The 21165-nt window shown below is 42.4% G+C and overlaps 1 protein-coding gene across 1 annotated transcript; it reads left to right on the top strand.

Moving 5' to 3' along the window:
* Positions 1 to 2490: 2490 nt before the first annotated feature.
* On the top strand, positions 2491 to 14083 carry LOC112244468 (G-protein coupled receptor family C group 6 member A-like). The gene is made up of 8 exons (XM_042306655.1): positions 2491 to 2753; positions 7821 to 7986; positions 8108 to 8230; positions 8409 to 9206; positions 11440 to 11652; positions 12124 to 12247; positions 12479 to 12783; positions 13004 to 14083. The coding sequence occupies exons 1-8, from the start codon at positions 2557 to 2559 to the stop codon at positions 13868 to 13870; spliced, it is 2793 nt and encodes a 930-aa protein (XP_042162589.1). The 5' UTR covers positions 2491 to 2556; the 3' UTR covers positions 13871 to 14083.
* The last annotated feature ends 7082 nt before the right edge of the window (positions 14084 to 21165 follow it).

Raw genomic sequence — 21165 nt, 5'->3', positions numbered from 1 at the left:
GTGATGTCTGTACACAAACAACCTAGTCTATTTTAAATCACCCATATTGAAAAAATGTAGATCAATTAGACACCCTACAACACACACCTACACATTCATGTATCAATCTGATTGATGGATTGTGTTGTGCAGCAAGCAGGCTCGCGTGTATAAATATGGCTTTTTCCACCTTCAAAGAATAGGCAAGAGAGCCAACCATGGAGAATAGTAAGACACTTCAGTATTTCTATAACTACACTAACAGTCTCTCCTTCACGCCATCCCTTTCTCCTCTTCTCCCTAAATCCTTTAGGTTATATCAGCTGTGACGGTGAACCCCTCCCGCATCTGAACTGGCTACATAGAGGGCACAGCATGATCAGAGGTGAGAGGTCACTTGGTCAGGTCAACAGGAAGTATTATTAAGGAAAAGCTTTACATTGAAATACAGATCTTTTTCACTGCCTCCCACACCACCTTCGCACCGCCCAAAGGTCCCCTGCCCTCTCCGCTTCTCACGCTTTCCTTCCATTGAAATGAATGCGAAGCTGTGTTTCACCCTGCGGCAACCTGTGCTAGTGTATCATGCCCGTCAGTAATGATATCATAATAACTCATGGTGAGACGAAGGAAAAAACTCAAACTACAGAAGAACTCTGAGAGCCTGTGTTTTTATTCACCTGGAGATTGTTACAGACATACACTGCATCACACGACAGATGCTAGTTACTGAACCTAACCCGTCTGGTCCTGTACTGTGGCTGGCGACGCTTCAAGAAGGAGTACTTGCACAAGCAGGCCACTGAAACTTTGTCCCAATCCTACCGTAACATTGTCACAGATAATCGTAGACCTGGCTGAATGTTATACTGACTTACACAGCAAGTTACATGCAGCGCTGTTGCTACACTATGTATCTACATTACTGCAGCCAGTTTCATGCAACTGGTGTCCTGAATGTTATTCTTTTTTATTGTTTTTTTGTACTTGTTTACCCCTTTTTCTCCCCAATTTTGTGATATCGAATTGATAGTTAGTCTTGCCCCATTGCTGCAACTCCCGTACGGATCGAACCCGGGTCTGTATTGACACCTCTAGCAGCACGATGAAGTACCGTAGACCGCCGCACCACTCGGGAGGCCCCTGAATGTTATTCTAACCTTAATATTGCAGCCAGGGCCAAGGAGTGGAGAGGAGAGGAGCAGATAATAATAATTACAGTTTTTGACCATCTTTCTTTCAAATTAGCAGAAAGCCATTTGATCAGAATACTTAAGAATCTCCAGGTCAACCATAGACCATTTCTTTAACGTAAGAGAGACCCCAGAGAAAGAGATGTGCAGCTGCCTTCCAACATAATAATGTCACTGGAATACACACATCATCATTATCATCTTGACACAATGTACATCCTCCACTGACACAGTACAACTACATTGAGGGGACGAAGCTGTTAGCTGATTATTTTGATGAGATCTCACTACTACAGAAGGTGCAGGATATATTTCCATCCAAGCTGTGACCATGATAATTATGATGTAGGTGACAGTATTGTGCTAGTTGAGTGCCTGGGTTTACATCAATAATGGCTGATCCCATGCTGTGACTCCACTCTCCCAGGGTTTCTCAGGGGGAGTGTGATATCCAAGAACCACATGTCCATTTCACCACACAATGAATAGGTTACAGACGTGTGAAACAGGACAAATATAAGCACCCCTAATAGACCCTTGAATCGTTATTATTACATAGCCTGAATGAGGTTTATTGCTTACCATAGGAACAACATTTTAGCACCCTCTAGTAGTCTTCTTGGAAAAGCATGGTCAATGTGCTTATTATAGTGTTTGCATTGTGTTACTACTGTAATTGGATATGATACATGACCTCATACAGTCATTTTTAAACAAAGCTAAAACTATTTCTACCATTTGTATTTGATTAATGTATTCTACTGTGGATTAACTAATAAAAAGGGCAAAGACAAATGGTTGGATATCTTGTGAAATCAATGCATTGATGACGAAGGAGTGGCTAACAGGAGACAGTCAATAAATTAATTTATCTCTGAAATGTCAAGGTTAAACATTGTGACTCAATAAACACTTAAGTGTAATCCAAGTGTTAAACGACCCAAGTGTTTAAAAGAAAACTTGGGTATCATGAAATCAGTTCTGTCTTTCATCTTGAACAAAAACATGTTTATATTGCAGATCAGTTGTGATGCATTTGTGTGACTGTCTGTCACCTTTAGCTGGAGTCAAGTGAGTCAGTCAGTGTGGATGTCTGTCAGAGTGGGCTGGGCAGGAGGGGGCAGGGTTATGCAGACATTAGATGGGATTAGGAGGAAGCAACAGGTGTGGTTTTATTTATTATGCTGACAGGTCACTGTGTCAGTCTGCTAGAGGAGAAAACAGAGTGAGTGAGTGAGAGAGAGAGAGAGAGAGAGAGAGAGAGAGAGAGAGAGAGAGAGAGAGGAGACAGACAGACACAGTCAGTGAAGGTTAGAGGGGGTGTGAGAGAAACTGCAAGGAGAGACACCAACATTGAGAATTGGACAGTACCAACAGAGAGGGGATGGAACCCATGGGTGATGTTCTCCACCTGTTAGTCATCCTGTCCTTGTTGGAGAAGGGCAATGCCAAAGTGGGACACTTCAAAGCAGCAGGAGCCACAGCACCAGGAGATATCATCATTGGAGGGCTGTTTCCCATCCATGAGGGAGTAGAGGAATCCCCCAACATCTCAGCACCCCATGAACCACATTGTGTCAGGTGAGTGTCAAGATAAGATAGGGTGTTGTATAAAGATTTTGAAAGAATCTGTATGTCTGTCTGTCTCTCACTCTCTATCCCTCTCTCCCTCTGTAAAATGTCACATTAATATGCAATTATATCTAAAATAGAAGAGAATAGTACTTATTTAATTTTTTTAAATGTTCCATTTGTTTTAACATCTGTGTTTGGCTAGTGAGGGGTCAGGGGTCAATCCAACACAACGCATAATCAATGCTTGGAGTTTGTCAGAATTTGTTGTTTTTTGTTTGTCCACCTGCCTCTTGAGGATTGACCACAAGTTCTCAATGGGATTAAGGTCTGGGGAGTTTCCTGGCCATGGACCCAAGCCACTTAGTTATCACTTTTTTATAGTTATTATTATTCTTTTTTTTATTTTACACCTTTTTCTCCCCAATTTCGTGGTATCCAATTGTTTTAGTAGCTACTATTTTGTAGCCTTGTCTGCTTATTACAGACAGGATTAACGTCATAGAGGATTTATTACAGGAAATCTGTCCCTTTAAATGACTGTATTTCTGGAGTCCATCAGTCTACAGCCAACAGAGAGTGATAATACTCTGCAAATGAGAAGAGTGTAGGTCAATACCTTGGGCTGCATTGCTTACTTTGACTTTTCACAAAGTGTTAAGGCGATTCGGACAAGTAATTAGTACATTGTGGAAGATATAGAAAGCTCCAAATGTATTGGGACAGTGACAATTTTGTTGGTGTTTTGGCTCTGTACTGCAGCACTTTGGAATTGAAATTATACAATGACTATGGGGTTAAAGTGCAGACTGTCTGTGACGTGGTCAGGTTGGACCCAGGTGCAGAGAAGAGACCAGACGAGGAATCAGTGGCTAAGGATAAACATAATACTTACAGTATTATAGTGAGAAACGGTAGCTTCAGGATTACAGTACACTTGAAAAAACAACAAACGCTAAGTCTCAAAAACTCACTCAGGAAACAAAACACACACAGTAAATCAAATCAAATGTTATTTGTTGGTTAGCAGATGTTAATGCGAGTGTGGCGAAATGCTTGTGCTTAAAGTTCCGACAATGCAGTAATATCCAACGAGTAATCTAGCCTAACAATTTCACAACAACTACCTTATACACACACAAGTGTAAAGGAATGAAGAATATGTACATAAAAATATATGAATGAGTGAGGGTACAGAACGGCATAGGCAAGATGCAATAGATGGTATCGGGTACAGTATATACATATGAGATGAGTAATGTAGGGTATGTAAACATATGAAGTGGCATTGTTTAAAGTGGCTAGTGATACATTTTTCATACATTTCTCCATTATTAAAGTGGCTGGAGTTGAGTCGGTATGTTGGCAGCAGCCACTCAATGTTAGTGATGGCTGTTTAACAGTCTGATGGCCTTGAGATAGAAGCTGTTTTCCAGTCTCTCGGTCCCAGTTTGATGCACCTGTACTGACCTCGCCTTCTGGATGATAGCGGGGTGAACAGGCAGTGGCTCGGGTGGTTGTTGTCCTTGATGATCTTTATGGAGTTCGGCAGTGTGTTATGCGCTTACTCCTCCCAGATGAGGAATTTAATCCAGTTGCTGGCCTAGGTGGAGATGAAGCAGCGGAGGAACTTCTACAGCTCCTGGTTGGCCCACTCAGTTTGCCCATTCGACTGAGGGTGGAACCCGGAGGAGAGACTCACCGATGCCCCCAACAGGGAGCAGAAGGCCTTCCAATACAGTGCAATGAACTGGGGCCCACGATCTGAGACAATGTCCTGGGGAAGTCCCTGTAGGTGAAAGACAATGGTAACCATGAGATCAGCGGTCTCCTTCGATGAAGGCAACTTGGGTGAGGCGATGAAATGGGCTACCTTGGAGAACCGTTCGATGGCCACCAGGATAGTGGTAAGCCCTTGAGATGGCGGTAACCCTGTGATAAAGTCTACAGACAGATGAGACCAGGCCCGGCTGGGGATGGGCAGGAGTTGGAGCAACCCGGCCGGTCGCTGACGTGAAGACTTGCTTTGGGCGCAGATGGAACACGCCACAACAAATAATCTCACGTCTTCCATCATGTTGGGCCACCAGAATTTCCTCCTCAGGAACTACAGTGTCCGATTAACCCCTGAATGCCTGGTTAATTTAGAGGAGTGTCCCCATTTTAGTTTTCGGGACCGGGCTGACCGCGGAACATAGTCTGTTAGTGGGTCCCCCACCGGGTTCAGGTTATTGGGTCTGGGTTTGTCGGACCATGGTCTCAATACTCCATATCTCAGGGGTGACAACGCGTGAGCTGGGGATGATGGGCTTGGGTTCCCTCTCCTCGTTAGAGACATCGTGTTGGCGTGACAGGACATCTGCCTTCTGATTCCTGGATCCCGGGTGATAAGCTAGTGTGAAATCAAAGCTGTTAAAAAAACAGAGCCCACCTAGCCTACATTGTAGAATAATAGTAAGACATCAAAACTATGAAATAACACATATGGAATCATGTAGTACCCCAAAAAGTGTTAAACAAATCAAAATATATTTTAGATTAGTAGCCAACCTTTGCCTTGAAAACAGCTTTGCACACTCTTGGCATTCTCTCAACCAGCTTCACCTGGAATGCTTTTCCAACAGTCTTGAACGAGTTCACACATATGCTGAGCACCTGTTGGCTGCTTTTCCTTCACTCAGTCCAACTCATCCCAAACCATCTCAATTGAGTTGAGGTCGGGTGATTGTGGAGGCCAGGTCATCTGATGCAGCACTCCATCACTCTCCTTCTTGGTCAAATAGCCCTTACACAGCCTGGAGGTGTGTTGGGTCATTGTCCTGTTGAAAAACAAATGATAGTCCCACTAAGCGCAAATCAGATGGGATGGCGTATTGCTGTAGAATGCTGTGGTAGCCATGCTGGTTAAGTGTGCCTTGAATTCCAAATAAATCACAGACAGTGTCACCAGCAAAGCACCCCTCACCATCACACCTCCTCCTCCATGCTTCACGGTTGGAACCACAAATGCAGAGATCATCCGTTCACATACTCCGCGTCTCACAAGGACATGGCGGTTGGAACCAAAAATCTCAAATTTGGACTCACAATATGTTTCTCAACACTTGAGCACGCAGACACGCACACAGACGATGCAATTGCCATAACACTGCACACTGCCCTATCCCATCTGGACAAGAGGAATACCTACAGTATGTAAGAATGCTGTTCATTGATTACAGATCAGTATTCAACACCATAGTACCCTCCAAGCTCATCATTAAGCTAGAGATCCCGGGTCACAACCCCGCCCTGGGCAAATGGGTCCTGGACTTCCTGATGACTTCAGGAAACAGCAGAGGGCGCACCTCCGTATCCACATCAATGGACAGCAGTGGCAAAGGTGGAAAGTTTTACGATCCTGGACAAAATAAAATGGTCCACCAACACAGACATTGTTGTAAAGAAGGCGCAACCCTCACAAACTTTCACAGATGCAGAATTAAGAGCATTCTTTCGGACTGCATCGCTGCCTGGTTCGGCAACTGCACCGCCCTCAACCGCAAGGCTCTCCAGAGGGTGGTGCAGTCTGCACAACGCATAACGGGGGGCAAACTACCTGCCCTCCAGGACACCTACAGCACCCTATGTCACAGGAAGGCCAAAAATATAATCAAGAACAACAATCACCAGAGCAACTTTCTGTTCACCCCTGCTACCATCCAGAAGGCGAGGTCAGTACAGGTATATCAAAGCTGGGACCGAGAGACTGAAAAACAGCATCTATCTCAAGACCATCAGACTGTTAAACAGCCATCACTAACTAACACAGAGAGGCTGCCTCCTACATACAGACTTGAAATCATTGACCACTTTAATAAATGAATTACTTGTCACTTTAACAATGCCACTTTAATAATGTTTACATATCTTGCATTACTCATCTCATATGTATATACTGTATTTTATAACATCTATTGCATCTTGCCTATGACGCTCTGTCATTGCTCATCCATATAATTATATGTAAAAAAAAATGTATTCAATTCCTTTACTTAGATTTATGTGTATTAGGTAGTTGTTGGGGAACTGTTAGATTACATGTTAGATATTGCTGCACTGTCGGAACTAGAAGCACAAGCATTTCACTACACTTAAATTAACATCTGCTATCCATGTGTATGTGACCAATACAATTTGATTTGATTGGATTCGAAAAATGACTAAATTTACCAATCATTTCTATTGAGCACTAAATAATCGGGACCAGGACCAAAACAAACAGCAAATGCATTCAACACGTTTGTAGAGTCACAAGCTTGCTAGGAATATGGAAACAAATACTGAACTTTTGACCACTTTAATGCACATATACAGTGCCTTTGGAAAATATTCAAACCCCTTACATTAAAAATGTTCCTCAACCTGACAGAGGATCTACAGAAAATAATGATAGAAACTCCCCAAATACAGGTGTGCCAAGCTTGTAGCGTCATATCCAAGAAGACTCACTGCTGTAATCACTGGCAAAGGTGCTTCAACACAGTACTGAGTAAAGGGTCTGAATAATTATGTAAATGTGATATTTTATATATATACAGTGGGGAGAACAGGTATTTGATACACTGCCAATTTTGCAAAATGCTAATTAATTACTTAAAAATCATAATGTGATTTTCTGGATTATTTTTTTTTTAGATTCCTTCTCTCACAGTTGACGTGTACCTATGATAAACATTACAGACCTCTACATGCTTTGTAAGTAGGAAAACCTGCAAAATCGGCAGTGTATTAAATACTTACTTTTAGAATAAGGCTGTAAAGTAACAAAATGTGGAAAAAGTCAAGTGGTCTGAATACTTTTCGAATCCTCTCTCTCTCTCTCTCTCTCTCTCTCTCTCTCACTCTCTCACTCTCTCACTCTCTCACTCTCTCACTCTGTGTGTGTGTGTGATTCTGTCCGCATGTATGACTAAGTGTTTGTGAGAGAGAGTTGATTTGCACTGACAGGTTAACCACAGACAGTCTGATGATCCAACTATGCTTTATGTACACACACACACACACACACACACACACACACACACACAAACACAGGTTCAACATGGTCGGGTTCACCCAGGCATTGGCTATGATCCACGCTGTAGAGTCGGCCAACAGATACCCTGTCCTGACTACACTAGGGATCTCTCTGGGGTACCGTATCCACGACTCCTGCTCTGATGTCACCACCGCTCTGAGGGCCTCAGCTGACTTCACACAGGTAAAGGCTCTTCAGCAAAAACGTTGGTCAGATTAATCCACAGCAAGAATAAACTATTTGTATAGTTTCTTCCAATAGTCAGCACCTCACATAAAGGTTGTACATTTTTTACTTCACACAGGAGCCAAACACAGGAGCCAACACCTCCACCTGTTCCCCACCCATCATGGCCGTCATTGGGGCCTCTTCCTCTGAGATTTCCATCGCTGTTGCCCGGCAACTCAACCTGGAGCTCATTCCTCAGGCAAGCAGTCCAATCCCACCCACAAAGTGACGATTGATGTAACAAAAGGGTTGATAAAACAATAAATAACTAAGTTGTGTTGAATAAATTAAATAGACAGCAATGATGATACAGATGAAGGACAAAATCACTTCAACATTGGACAACCAGAAATAATTCTCTCTTCGAATCATCACAGATCAGTTACGCCTCCACTGCCATCATCCTGAGTGACAAGATCCGTTTCCCTGCATTCCTGAGGACCGTACCTAGCGACCTGTACCAGACACGGGCCATGGTCCAGTTGCTCAGCGACAGCAAATGGACCTGGGTCGGCGTGGTCACAACGGATGGAGACTACGGCCGCTCTGCCCTGGACAGCTTCGTCTCCCAGGCAACCGCCTCAGGGATTTGTGTGGCCTTCAAAGAGATCCTCCCTAACTCGCTAACCAGTCCTGACGGCGAATCAGCATTCAGACAAGCCGCCGCCACCCTCCTCGGGAACCCCAATGTCAAGGTGGTGGTATCGTTCGCCAGGCCTATTCACATGATGTACCTGTACCAGGAGTTGAGGGTTTGGGGGTCGCTTCTGGGGGAGAAGGTGTGGGTGGCCAGTGATAGCTGGTCCTCGTCCAAAGAGGTCCTGGGAGAGATGGACCTCCTAGATATCGGCCATGTGGTTGGCTTCTCCTTCAAAAGAGGGAACCTTGCTCCTTTCCATCGCTACCTGATGAATCTGATTAACATCAATGATGTCATAGGAAACAACTCCTTCCTAAAGGAGTTCTACTCACTGCTAAACGAGTCGGGAGATCCCGGGTGTGGGTCCTCCTTCACAATCCCAGCAGAGATCCTGCTAAACAACAGCGATGCAAAAGTGGTCTTCAGTGTGGAGATGGCTGTCAGTGCCATCGCCCATGCAGTGGCTGATATCTGCAGCAAAAAGGACTGCAAGACACCAGGCACGGTCCAACCCTGGGAGGTAACTACTGCACATGTCTACAGCACATCAGACTGTACTTATATACTGTATCTCATCTAATATATCTCATATACACTGAATATATCAAATATGAGTAACACCTTCCTGATATGTAGCTGCACCCCTGAATTTGCCCTCAGAACAGCTTCAGTTTGTCGGGGCATGGGCTCTACAAGGTAGCGAAAGTGGTCTACAGGGAAGCTAGCCCATGTTGACTCCAATGCATCACACAGTTGTGTCAAGTTGGCTGGATGTCCTTTTTGTAGTGGACCATTCTTGATACACACAGGAAACTGTTGAGCGTGAAAACCCCAGCCAGCGATGCAGTTCTTGACACCTGGCACATACAGTTGAAGTCGGAAGTTTACATACACCTTAGCCAAATACATTTAAACTCAGTTTTTCACAAATGCAGCCATTTAATCCTAGTAAAAAATCCATGTCTTAGGTCAGTTAGATCACCACTTTATTTTAGGAATGTGAAATGTCAGAATAATAGTAGAGAGAACGATACATTTCAGCTTTTATTTTTTTCAGCACATTCCCAGTGGGTCAGAAGTTTACATACACTCAATTAGTATTTGGTAGCATTGCCTTTAAATTGTTTAACTTGGGTCAAACGTTTCGGGTAGCCTTCATACAAGCCTCCCACAATAAGTTGGGGGAATTTTGGCCCATTCCTCCTGACAGAGCTGGTATAACTGAGTCAGGTTTGTAGGCCTCCTTGCTCACACATGCTTTTTCAGGTCTGCCCACACATTTTCTATGGGATTGAGTTCAGGGCTTTGTGAATGCCACTCCAATACCTTGACTTTGTTGTCCTTAAGCCATTTTGTCACAACTTTGGAAGTATGCTTGTGGTCATTGTCCATTTGGAAGACCCATTTGCGACCAATATTTAACTTCCTGACTGATTTCTTGAGATGTTGCTTCAATATATCACACAATGTTACTCCCTCATGATGCCATCTATTTTGTGAAGTGCACCAGTCCCTCCTGCAGCAAAGCACCCCCACAACATGATACTGCCACCCCAGTGTTTCATGGTTGGGATGGTGAACTTCAGCTTGCAAGCCTCCCACTTTTTCCTCCAAACATAACATTGGTTATTATGGCCAAACAGTCAGACCAGAGGACATTTCTCCAAAAGTACGATCTTTGTCCCCATGTGCAGTTGCAAACCGTAGTCTAGCTTTTTTGTGGCGGTTTTGGAGCAGTGGCATCTTTATGTTGATATAGGACTTGTTTTACTGTGGATATAGATACTTTGGTACCTATATCCTCCAGCATCTCCACAAGGTCCTTTGCTGTTGTTCTAAGATTGATTTTCACTTTTCGCACCAAAATACGTTCATCTCTAGGAGACAGAACGCGTCTCCTTCATGAGCGGTATGACGGCTGCGTGGTCCCATGGTGTTTATACTTGCGTACTGTTTGTACAGATGAACGTGGTGCCTTCAGGCGTTTGGAAATTGCTCCCGAGGATGAACCAGACTTGTGGAGGTCTACAAAAACAATTCTGAGGTCTTGGCTGATTTCTTTTGATTTTCCCATGAAGTCAAGCAAAGAGGTACTGAGTTTGAAGGTAGGCCTTCATACATACACAGGTACACCTCCAATTGACTCAAATGATGTCCATTAGCCTATCAGAAGCTTCTAAAGCCATGACATCACTTTCTGGAATTTTCCAAGCTGTTTAAAGGCACAGTCACCTTAGTGTATGTTAACTTCTGACCCACTGGAATTGTGAAACAGTGAATTATAAGTGAAATAATCTGTCTGTAAACTATTTCTGTCTGTGAAAAATGACTTGTGTCATGCACAAAGTAGATGTCCTAACCGAATTGCCAAAACTATAGTTTGTTAAAAAAAACTATAGTTTGTTAACAAGAAATTTGTGGAGTGGTTGAAAAATGAGTTTCACTGACTCCAACCTAAGTGTATGTAAACTTCCGACTTCAACTGTACTATCATATCCCGTTCAAAGGCACTTAATGGTACACATACACAATAAAATAAAATAAACTTCTTTAACCTGTCCCCTCCCCTTGATCTACACTGATTGAAGTGGATTTAACAAGTGACATGAAAAAGGGATCACAGCTTTTGTCTGGATTCACCTGGTCAGTCTATATCATGGAAAGAGCAGGTGTTCATAATGTTTTGTATACACAGTGTACTTTTGATATAGCTTGGGTCTATGGTATGTGTTCTTATATTTGAATATATTTTTGCATGTTTTTTTCAGGTGCTTGAAACCCTGAGGGGCAGTCGCTTTGAGCTGGAGGGGAAAAGCTACAGTTTTGACCAGAAAGGAGACATCAACCTGGGCTATGATGTAACCTTGTGGAGGTCTGTGAGAGGGGTCATCAACATCCATGACATTGTAGCTGTGTACCATCCAATCAACAACAGCTTCAGCTACACCAGTGGAAACACCAACAATCTCACTGACCTGAGGGTTCGTGTTAAGGTTAGGTCTCAATCTCTTTTAGTCTGTTTGCTAGGCTGCCACACAAAGGTTCAAGTACACATCCATATTAACCTGTTATTCCCATTTGACATACAGAGACAAAAACACAAACAGGTCGGAATGTCAAAAAATATACTTCTTCCTCAAAGTGACTAAAGAAAACTAAACATGGAAATTCAATAACTCCTAAACAGTGAAACAATGGGCATTGTTTGAATGTGAAAACCACATACCTTGGCACATACTGGGAGCACCTGTCTGTTATCACACATTCCTGTGAGATCTCAGTTTGAATACACTTGGCATATTGAACATGGTTTTAAATCGAGAGAGAGTTTAAACTGTGCCCAGGAAACTGGCCTTACACGTAAAGGCTTATTTGAATACTACTATTAATAGAATTCAGTCACAGTTGTCTTGGGTCATCCATTTAAATTAGGTCATTGTGTCCCGGTGCAGGATGTGGTGTCTGTGTGCTCGCCTAGCTGTGAACCTGGGAAGTTCAAGAAGTTTGCTCAGGGTCAGCACACCTGCTGCTATGAATGCATCAACTGCACTGAGAACCACTACTCCAACAACACTGGTTAGTTCTCCTGTCCTGTCTCTCTATACACACCCGTGTACTCTATCTCTCTGCAGTAAACAGGTGTTGCCCTGTTGTTCACACAATCTTCCTCCATGTCTTCAATATGTTATCTAAGATTTCCCAACACTGTTCTTATCCAAAACATTTAGTACTAGGCAACAGCACACATATTTCTAAATGCTAGACAGTTGTTCAAGCACTATCCTACCTTACAACCCTTCTCTCCAGACATGGACCAGTGTCTCTCTTGTGAGACAAAGAGAGAGTGGTCCCTGGAAGGGAGCTCTGGGTGTACCCATAAGACCCTGGAGTTCTTCTCCTGGCAGGATGGCTTTGCGGAGGTGCTGCTGGCGCTGGCGGCCCTGGGCATCATCCTGGTTCTCCTGGTGGGGGCTCTCTTCCTACACCACCACCAGACCCCCGTTGTGAGGGCTGCCGGGGGGCCTCTCTCCCAGATCATCCTGCTCTCTCTAGTGGGAAGTTTTGTTAGTGCTGTGTTCTTTGTAGGTCATCCCAGCAGCCTACAGTGTAAGGTATGTACGGTACACACAGTTTGGGAAACACTGCTATAATGTACTGTCTGAATGTATCAGTGTTATTTTGTGAATTCATGGTTTATTGTGTGTGTATTGTTCTGAACCTTTTGTTACTTTGTGGTAAGGAATTCAGTTTGTAAACGGAAAGCAAACATAAATACAAAGAGATAATACATTTCTGTCTCAATGTCTCATATCTTCTCATCTCGTCATCAAGGTGCGTCAGGTGCTGTTTGGCCTCAGCTTCACCCTGTGTGTTTCCTGCATCTTGGTCAAGTCCCTGAAGATCCTGCTGGCCTTCCAGCTCAACCCTGACCGGAAGAATGTTCTCCGCCGCCTCTACCAACCGTATGCCATCATCTGTCTCTGCGTGGCCCTACAGGTCATCACCTGCACCCTGTGGCTGGTCCTGCAGAGCCCCCGGGAGAAGGCCACGGTCTTCACCACCACTGTGTTGGCCGAGTGTGACGAAGGCTCCCAAGTGGCGTTTGGTGTGATGCTGTGCTACATCGCTGTCCTGGCGCTCGTATGTTTTGCCTGCGCGTTTAAAGGCCGCAAGCTGCCACAGAAGTACAACGAGGCCAGGTTCATCACCTTCAGCATGCTCCTCTACCTGATGTCCTGGCTGATATTTGTGCCCGTCTATGTGACCACCTCTGGGAAGTACCTGCCAGCAGTGGAGATGGTGGTCATCCTCATCTCCAACTATGGCATCCTCAGCTGTCATTTCTTCCCCAAGTGCTACGTCATCCTCTTCAAGAAGGAGCACAACACCAAGAGTGCCTTCATGAAGAACATCTATGAGTATTCCAGAAAGGGCATTACTGTCTCTAGCTCTGTCTCTGAGATTTCAGTCTCTCAGACAGAAGGGTATCGAATCAGTCACCCGTACTCCATCAGTTCACCTTCCTTCTTCATGTCTCCTCCACCAATAGAACCAACAGCACCTCAGAACTGCTGGTCCGTTGACCAGAACATTCAGAGCATTGCCACTGCAACCCATTGCACCGTCGTAGACCATGGAGTGTTTGTCACAGGTCAGCTGACTCGACCACACCGTCTGAGGAGAAGCATGAGCCTATGAGTGGAGTGGACCAGTGTCTGGAACTTTTACATCTTACAGTACATCACAGTGTGTCTCTGTGATCCTATCTTTGGTTTGACTGTTCCCATTTTGCTTAGTCTACTGGCATGTTTTTTGCCCAAATGGGTTGTTGACTTTTACATTCAAGGCAATTTAGGTAACACTTTATTTGACACTGATATAGACATGATAAACAGGCATAAATTCTGTCATACAGTGTCATTGTAACGGTTTTCTTTAGGTGAAGTAGAGGCGGACCAAAACGCAGCGTGGTTATATTGATTCATGTTTAATAAAAAAAGATAAACATGAACACTACAAAACAATAAACGTGGAAAACCAAAAACATCCCTATCTGGTGCAAAACACAGAGACAGGAACAATCACCCACAAACACACAGTGAAACCCAGGCTACCTAAATATGGTTCCCAATCAGAGACAATGACTAACATCAGTTGTGTTGTGACAAGGCAAGTTGGGTGTACAGAAGATACCCTATTTGGTAAAATACCAAGTCCATATTATGGCAAGAACAGCTTAAATAAGCAAAGAGAAACAACAGTCCATCATTACATTAAGACATGAAAGCCAGTCAATATGGAACATTTGAAGAGCTTTGAAAGTTTCTTCAAGTACAGTCGCAAAAACTATCAAGCAATATGATGAATCTGGCTCTCATGAGGACTGCCACAGGAATGGAAGACACAGAGTTACCTCTGCTGCACACGATACGTTCATTAGAGTTACCAGCCTCAGAAATTGCTTCACACAGTTCAAGTAACAGACACATCTCAACATCAACTGTTAAGAGGAGACTGTGTGAATCAGGCCTTCATGGTCGAATTGGTGCAAAGAAACCACTACCAAAGGACACCAATAAGAAGAAGAGACTTGCATGGGCCAAGAAACACACGCAACAGACATTACCGGTGGAAATTTGTTCTTTGGTCTGGAGTACAAATCTGACATTTTTGGTTCCAACCGCCGTGTCTTTGTGAGACGCGTGTGGGTGAACAGATGATCTCTGCATGTTTTTTTCCCACCTTAAAGCATGGAGGAGGAGGTGTTATGGTGTGGGGCTGCTTTGCTGGTGACATTATCTGTGATTTATTTAGAATTCAAGGCACACTTACCAGCAGGGCTACCACTGCATTCTGCAGCAATACGCCGTCCCACCTGGGATGGGCTTAGTGGGACTATAATTTGTTTTTCAACAGGACAATGACCCAACACACCTACATGATGTGTAAGGGCTATTTGACCAAGAAGGAGAGTGATGGAGTGCTGCATCAGATGACCTGGCCTCCACAATCCACGACTTTAACCAAACTGAGATGGTTTGGGATGGAAAAGCAGCCAATGTGGGAACTCCTTCAAGACTGTTGAAAAAGCATTCCATGTGAATCTGGTTGAGGGAATACCAAGCGTGTACATAGCTGTCATCAAGGCAAAGGGTGGCTATTTGAATAATCTCAAATATAAAATATATTTTGATTTGTTTAAGACTTTTTGGGTTACTACCTGATTCCATATGTGTTATTTCATAGTTATGATGTCTTCGCTATTATTCTACAATGTAGAAAATAGTCAAATAAAGAAAAACCCTTGAATGAGTAAGTGTTCTACAAACTTTTGATGGGTATTGTATTCCTGTCTGTGCTAGAAAAACAGTCCTGTAGCTTAGCGTCTGCGTCATCTGACGACTACCGTATTGAGTGAGTCACTGGTACTTCCTGCTTTAGTTTTGCTTGTAAGCAGGAATCAGGAGGATAGAGTTATGGTCAGATTTGCCAAATGGAGGGCGAGGGAGAGCTTTGTATACGTCTCTGTGTGTTGATGCAAACCGCATACAAACCTGCATGCAAACCGACAGGCATTCAAAGATTCACACAGATACAACAATTCACAAAGATACATCACAAGCCAATGTATTTGAATAAGAAATAGTAATCATGTGTATGTACCATATGCATTTACATTCAGAGGTACAAGGTAAAAACAATTTACTCATTGTCAAATGTTGGATGAGAGGGTTGGTTTAGCATGGATAATAGCAGATCATTGCGGTCAGTCTGCTAGCGTTAGATGATAACAGCCTCTGGCAAATCTTCTGTCATGTAGTTTCTTCTACTCTGAGAATTCCCCATTCTGAACCTGCCTGTCTGGTTATGACACAATAACACCATGAGGAGAGAGACAGTGAGAGGGAGAGAGAGAAAAGGGATGGAGAAAGAGAGCAAGAGAAGGAGAGAAAGAAAGAGAGTTGGTAGGGTACAGAGAGGGTAACAGGTGTCCCTGGGGATAGTGTATTGTGGTAACCTTGAGGTTAGAGGCAGCATCAAAATGAAACCATGATGTCTCTGTCAAGAATATCTTTATCAATAATGTTTGTCCTAATCAATTTAGATGATACCCTCACTAAGTACATAACAGCTAAATATTAGTCACAAAGAGTTCCACAGAAACTCAGCTTACACCATTCTCACACTTCGAACCCATCTCAATACCGGTTAACTAACATTGGACAAATACTACACCGAAACAGGATGTGGATGGAATTCTTCTCTTAGAATGCATAGTCACTGACACTGAGGAAATAATCGCCCGTGAGCAGGAAGTGCTAGCTTTAACTGGGAGTGTTTATACTTTACTATTCTATGACAGCAATCCTAATTCTGGATTGCTAATCAACTTGTTTGTGAGAAAAGGTGACAATGTGTTATGAATAGGGATAGTTTAGGTGTTTTTTTTGTGTGGATCACAACTAGAACAACAGTTAGAACAGCAAGGCAAAATATGCAAGCTCTGTAGACCTGCTATCATGATGTGAACAAAAAATATGCTTCCACTGTCACACATAAAAATACAATAAACAACACAGTTTCCTTTGATGGGACCAATTCAGAGACGCGGTATAGTTCTCGTAGTTGTTTTACAGTGGTTGTCTACAGTCCTGTGACGTATGACACTCTCATGTAGACTCCTACCGGTTACTTCTCGTGATCACACTGAGGTTGAGTTAAGGGAAATGGCTGGGGGGTGGAACTGGATCAGCTGCATAGACAGCACCCACACACAGAACATGTCTGGAGGTGTGCTTCCTTCTGTCACAATGAGGTTGAGTTAAGGGAAATGGCTGGGCGGTGGAACTGGATCAGCTGCATAGACAGCACCCACATACAGAAAGTGTCTGTAGGTGTGTGTGTATTCCATAGGAATTGAACAAGTTCTGACGAAACCATCATTGCTTTTGTGCAGAAGAAGAGACAAGTGTTCTGTAGACAAAATCCACTAAATTCCGTCTGACAAGAGGCATTGTGTATCAGATCATTTTACGTATTTATTTTTCATTATTTTACAGTCAAGTCAACATTAACGCCTTATAGAAGATCCAGACAACAGCTCCAAGAGTAACACAGAGAGGATATGTTAAGTCCAGCTTCACACACAGCCCTTTATGGTCCAATGGCATAAAGGAAACAGAACCACAATGGTGGCATGTTATGGTAATCACCTAAACTAAGGGATTCTGGACAGCATATCCCAGAAGTCCTTATAGCCTCTGTATCAAAGCCAAAACGAAAACACAAAATGATTCCCAAATGGGGGAGAAATGAATCATCCTTAAACATAACAAAATACACATCATCCAATCGTACAAACATGAGAAATATTAGAAAACTATACACCATTTTTGATGTGCTTGACAAAATGTAGCATTAAACTGTTTACAGTTGTTTTTTTGTGTGCAACACAACAGTTAGAACTACAGGGCAACATATGCAAGCTCTGTAGACCTGCTATCATGATGTGACTTTAAAAAAAAAATACAATAAACAACCATTTCCTTTGATAGGACCAATTTTGAGACGCAGAGTCTGTCTGTCAACCTGTGGTAAACAGTGCCCTAACACTAAACAGCTGATTCAAATTATCAAAGATTGATGATTAGTTGACCATTTTAATCAGCTGGGGGTGGAATTGGATCAGCTGCATATACAGTGCCCACGTACAGAAAGTGTCAGGAGGTAAACGTGCCTTCACAAAGTATTCATACCCCTTGACTTATTCCACATTTTATGTGTTACAGCTTGAATTCAAAATGGATAAAAGTATCTAATTTACATAAGTATTCACAACCCTGAGTCAATACATGTTAGAATCACCTGAGTTTTTTGGGGTAAGTCTCTGACAGCTTTAAACACCTGGATTATACAATATTTGCACATTATTCTTTTTAAATTATTCAAGCTCTGTCAAGCTCATTGCTAGTCAGCTATTTTCAAGTCTTACCGTAGATTCCCAAGGCAATTTACGGTAAAACTGTAACTGGGCCTCTCAGGAACATTCAATGTCGGTAAGCAACTCCAGTGTATATTTGGCCTTCTGTTTTAGGTTATTGTCCTGCTGAAATGTGAATTTTTCTCCCAGTGTCTGTTGGAAAGCAGACTAAACCAGTTTTTTATCTAGGAATTTGCCTGTGCTTAGCTCTATTCTGTTTATTTTTATCAACAAAAAAACTCCCTAGTCATTGCCAATGACAAGCATACCCATAACATGATGCAACCACAACCACCTTGAAAATATGAAGAGTGGTATTTAGTGATGTGTTGTGTTGGATGTGCCCCAAACATAACGCTTTGTATGAAGGGCAAAGTTAATTTCTTTGCAATTTTTGTTTTGTTTTACTTTAGTGCCTTATTGCAAACAGGATGCATGTTTTGGAATATTACTTTAGTGCCTTATTGCAAACAGGATGCATGTTTTGGAATATTACTTTAGTGCCTTATTGCAAACAGGATGCATGTTTTGGAATATTACTTTAGTGCCTTATTGCAAACAGGATGCATGTTTTGGAATATTACTTTAGTGCCTTATTGCAAACAGGATGCATGTTTTGGAATATTACTTTAGTGCCTTATTGCAAACAGGATGCATGTTTTGGAATATTACTTTAGTGCCTTGTTGCAAACAGGATGCATGTTTTGGAATATTACTTTAGTGCCTTGTTGCAAACAGGATGCATGTTTTGGAATATTACTTTAGTGCCTTATTGCAAACAGGATGCATGTTTTGGAATATTACTTTAGTGCCTTGTTGCAAACAGGATGCATGTTTTGGAATATTACTTTAGTGCCTTATTGCAAACAGGATGCATGTTTTGGAATATTACTTTAGTGCCTTATTGCAAACAGGATGCATGTTTTGGAATATTACTTTAGTGCCTTATTGCAAACAGGATGCATGTTTTGGAATATTACTTTAGTGCCTTGTTGCAAACAGGATGCATGTTTTGGAATATTACTTTAGTGCCTTATTGCAAACAGGATGCATGTTTTGGAATATTACTTTAGTGCCTTATTGCAAACAGGATGCATGTTTTGGAATATTACTTTAGTGCCTTATTGCAAACAGGATGCATGTTTTGGAATATTACTTTAGTGCCTTATTGCAAACAGGATGCATGTTTTGGAATATTACATGTTTTAGTGCCGTGTTGCAAACAGGATGCATGTTTTGGAATATTACTTTAGTGCCGTGTTGCAAACAGGATGCATGTTTTGGAATATTACTTTAGTGCCTTGTTGCAAACAGGATGCATGTTTAGGAATATTACTTTAGTGCCTTATTGCAAACAGGATGCATGTTTAGGAATATTACTTTAGTGCCTTATTGCAAACAGGATGCATGTTTTGGAATATGTGTATCCTGTACAAGCTTCCTTCTTTTCACTCTGTCATTTAGGTGAGTATTGTTGAGTAGCTACAAAGTTGTTGATCCTCAGTTTTCTCCTATAACAGCCATTAAACTTTGTAACTATTTTAAAGTCACCATTGGCCTGAGAGGTTCCTTCATCTCTGGCAACTGAGTTAGGAAGGATGTTTATATCTTTGTAGTGACTGGGTGTATTGATACACCACCCAAAGTGTAATTAATAACTTAATAATTTTACCCATCTACTAATAGGTGCTGTTCTTTGCAAGGCATTGGAAAACCTCATTGGTCTTTGAGGTTTCATCTGTGTTTGAAATACACTGCTAGACTGAGGGACCTTACAGATAATTGTACAGTTGAAGTCGGAAGTTTACAAACACTTAGGTTGGAGTCATTAAAACTCATTTTTCAACCACTCCACTAATTTCTTGTTAACAAACTATAGTTTTGGCAAGTCGGTTAGGACATCTACTTTGTGCATGACATAAGTAATTTTTCCAACAATTGTTTACAGATAGATTATTTCACTTATAATTCACTGTATCACAATTCCAGTGGGTCAGAAGTTTACATACACTAAGTTGACTTTGCTTTGAAACAGCTTGGAAAATTCCAGAAAATGATGTCATGGCTTTAGAAGCTTCTCAAAGGCTAATTGACACCATTTGAGTCAATTCGAGGTGTACCTGTGGATGTATTTCAAGGCCTACCTTCAAACTCAGTGCCTCTTTGCTTGACACCAACAGCCAAGACCTCAGAAAAAAAATAGTAGACCTCCACAAGTCTGGTTCTTCCTTGAGAGTAATTTTCAAATGCCTGAAGGTACCATGTTCATCTGTACAAACATTAGTACGCAAGTATAAACACCATGGGATCACATAGCCGTCATACCGCTCAGGAAGGAGATGCGTTCTGTCTCCTAGAGATGAACGTACTATGGTGTGAAAAGTGAAAATCAATCCCAGAACAACAGCAAAGGACCTTGTGGAGATGCTGGAGGAAACAGGTACAAAAGTATCTATATGCACAGTAAAACGAGTCCTATATCGACATAACCTGAAAGGATGCTCAGCAAGGAAGAAGCCACTGCTCCAAAACCGCCATAAAAAAGCCAGACTACGGTTTGCAACTGCACATGGGGACAAAGTATGTAATTTTTGGAGAAATGTCCTCTGGTCTGATGAAATAAAAATAGAACTGTATGGTCATAATGACCATCGTTATGTTTGGAGGTTTGCAAGCCAAAGAACACAATCCCAACTGTGAAGCACGGGGGTGGAAGCATCATGTTGTGGGGGTTTTGCTGCAGAAGGGACTGGTGCGCTTCACAAAATAGATGGCATCATGAGGGAGTAACATTATGTGGATATATTGAAGCAACATCTCAAGACATCAGTCAGGAAGTTAAATCTTGGTCGCAAATGGTCTTCCAAATGGACAATGACCCCAAGCATACTTCCAAAGTTGTGACAAAATGGCTTAAGGACAACAAAGTCAAGGTATTAGAGTGGCCATCACAAAGCCCTGACCTCAATCCCATAGAAAATGTGTGGGCAGAACTGAAAAAGCGTGTGCGAGC

This window comes from Oncorhynchus tshawytscha, linkage group LG03 (assembly GCF_018296145.1).
Source record: "Oncorhynchus tshawytscha isolate Ot180627B linkage group LG03, Otsh_v2.0, whole genome shotgun sequence".
NCBI lineage: Eukaryota > Metazoa > Chordata > Actinopteri > Salmoniformes > Salmonidae > Oncorhynchus > Oncorhynchus tshawytscha.
The sequence above is the reverse complement of the archived record's forward strand: the minus strand, read 5'-3'. Positions and strand labels throughout refer to the sequence as shown.

What these genes read in the sequence shown, in the direction of transcription:
- LOC112244468 (XM_042306655.1), top strand. Translation starts at nt 2,557, where the DNA reads ATGGAACCCATGGGTGATGTTCTCCACCTGTTAGTCATCCTGTCCTTG. An exon ending in CATGAACCACATTGTGTCAG is followed by an intron (nt 2,754 to 7,820) that starts GTGAGTGTCAAG and finishes ACACAAACACAG; the next exon opens with GTTCAACATGGTCGGGTTCA. An exon ending in GGGAGGTAACTACTGCACAT is followed by an intron (nt 9,207 to 11,439) that starts GTCTACAGCACA and finishes TGTTTTTTTCAG; the next exon opens with GTGCTTGAAACCCTGAGGGG.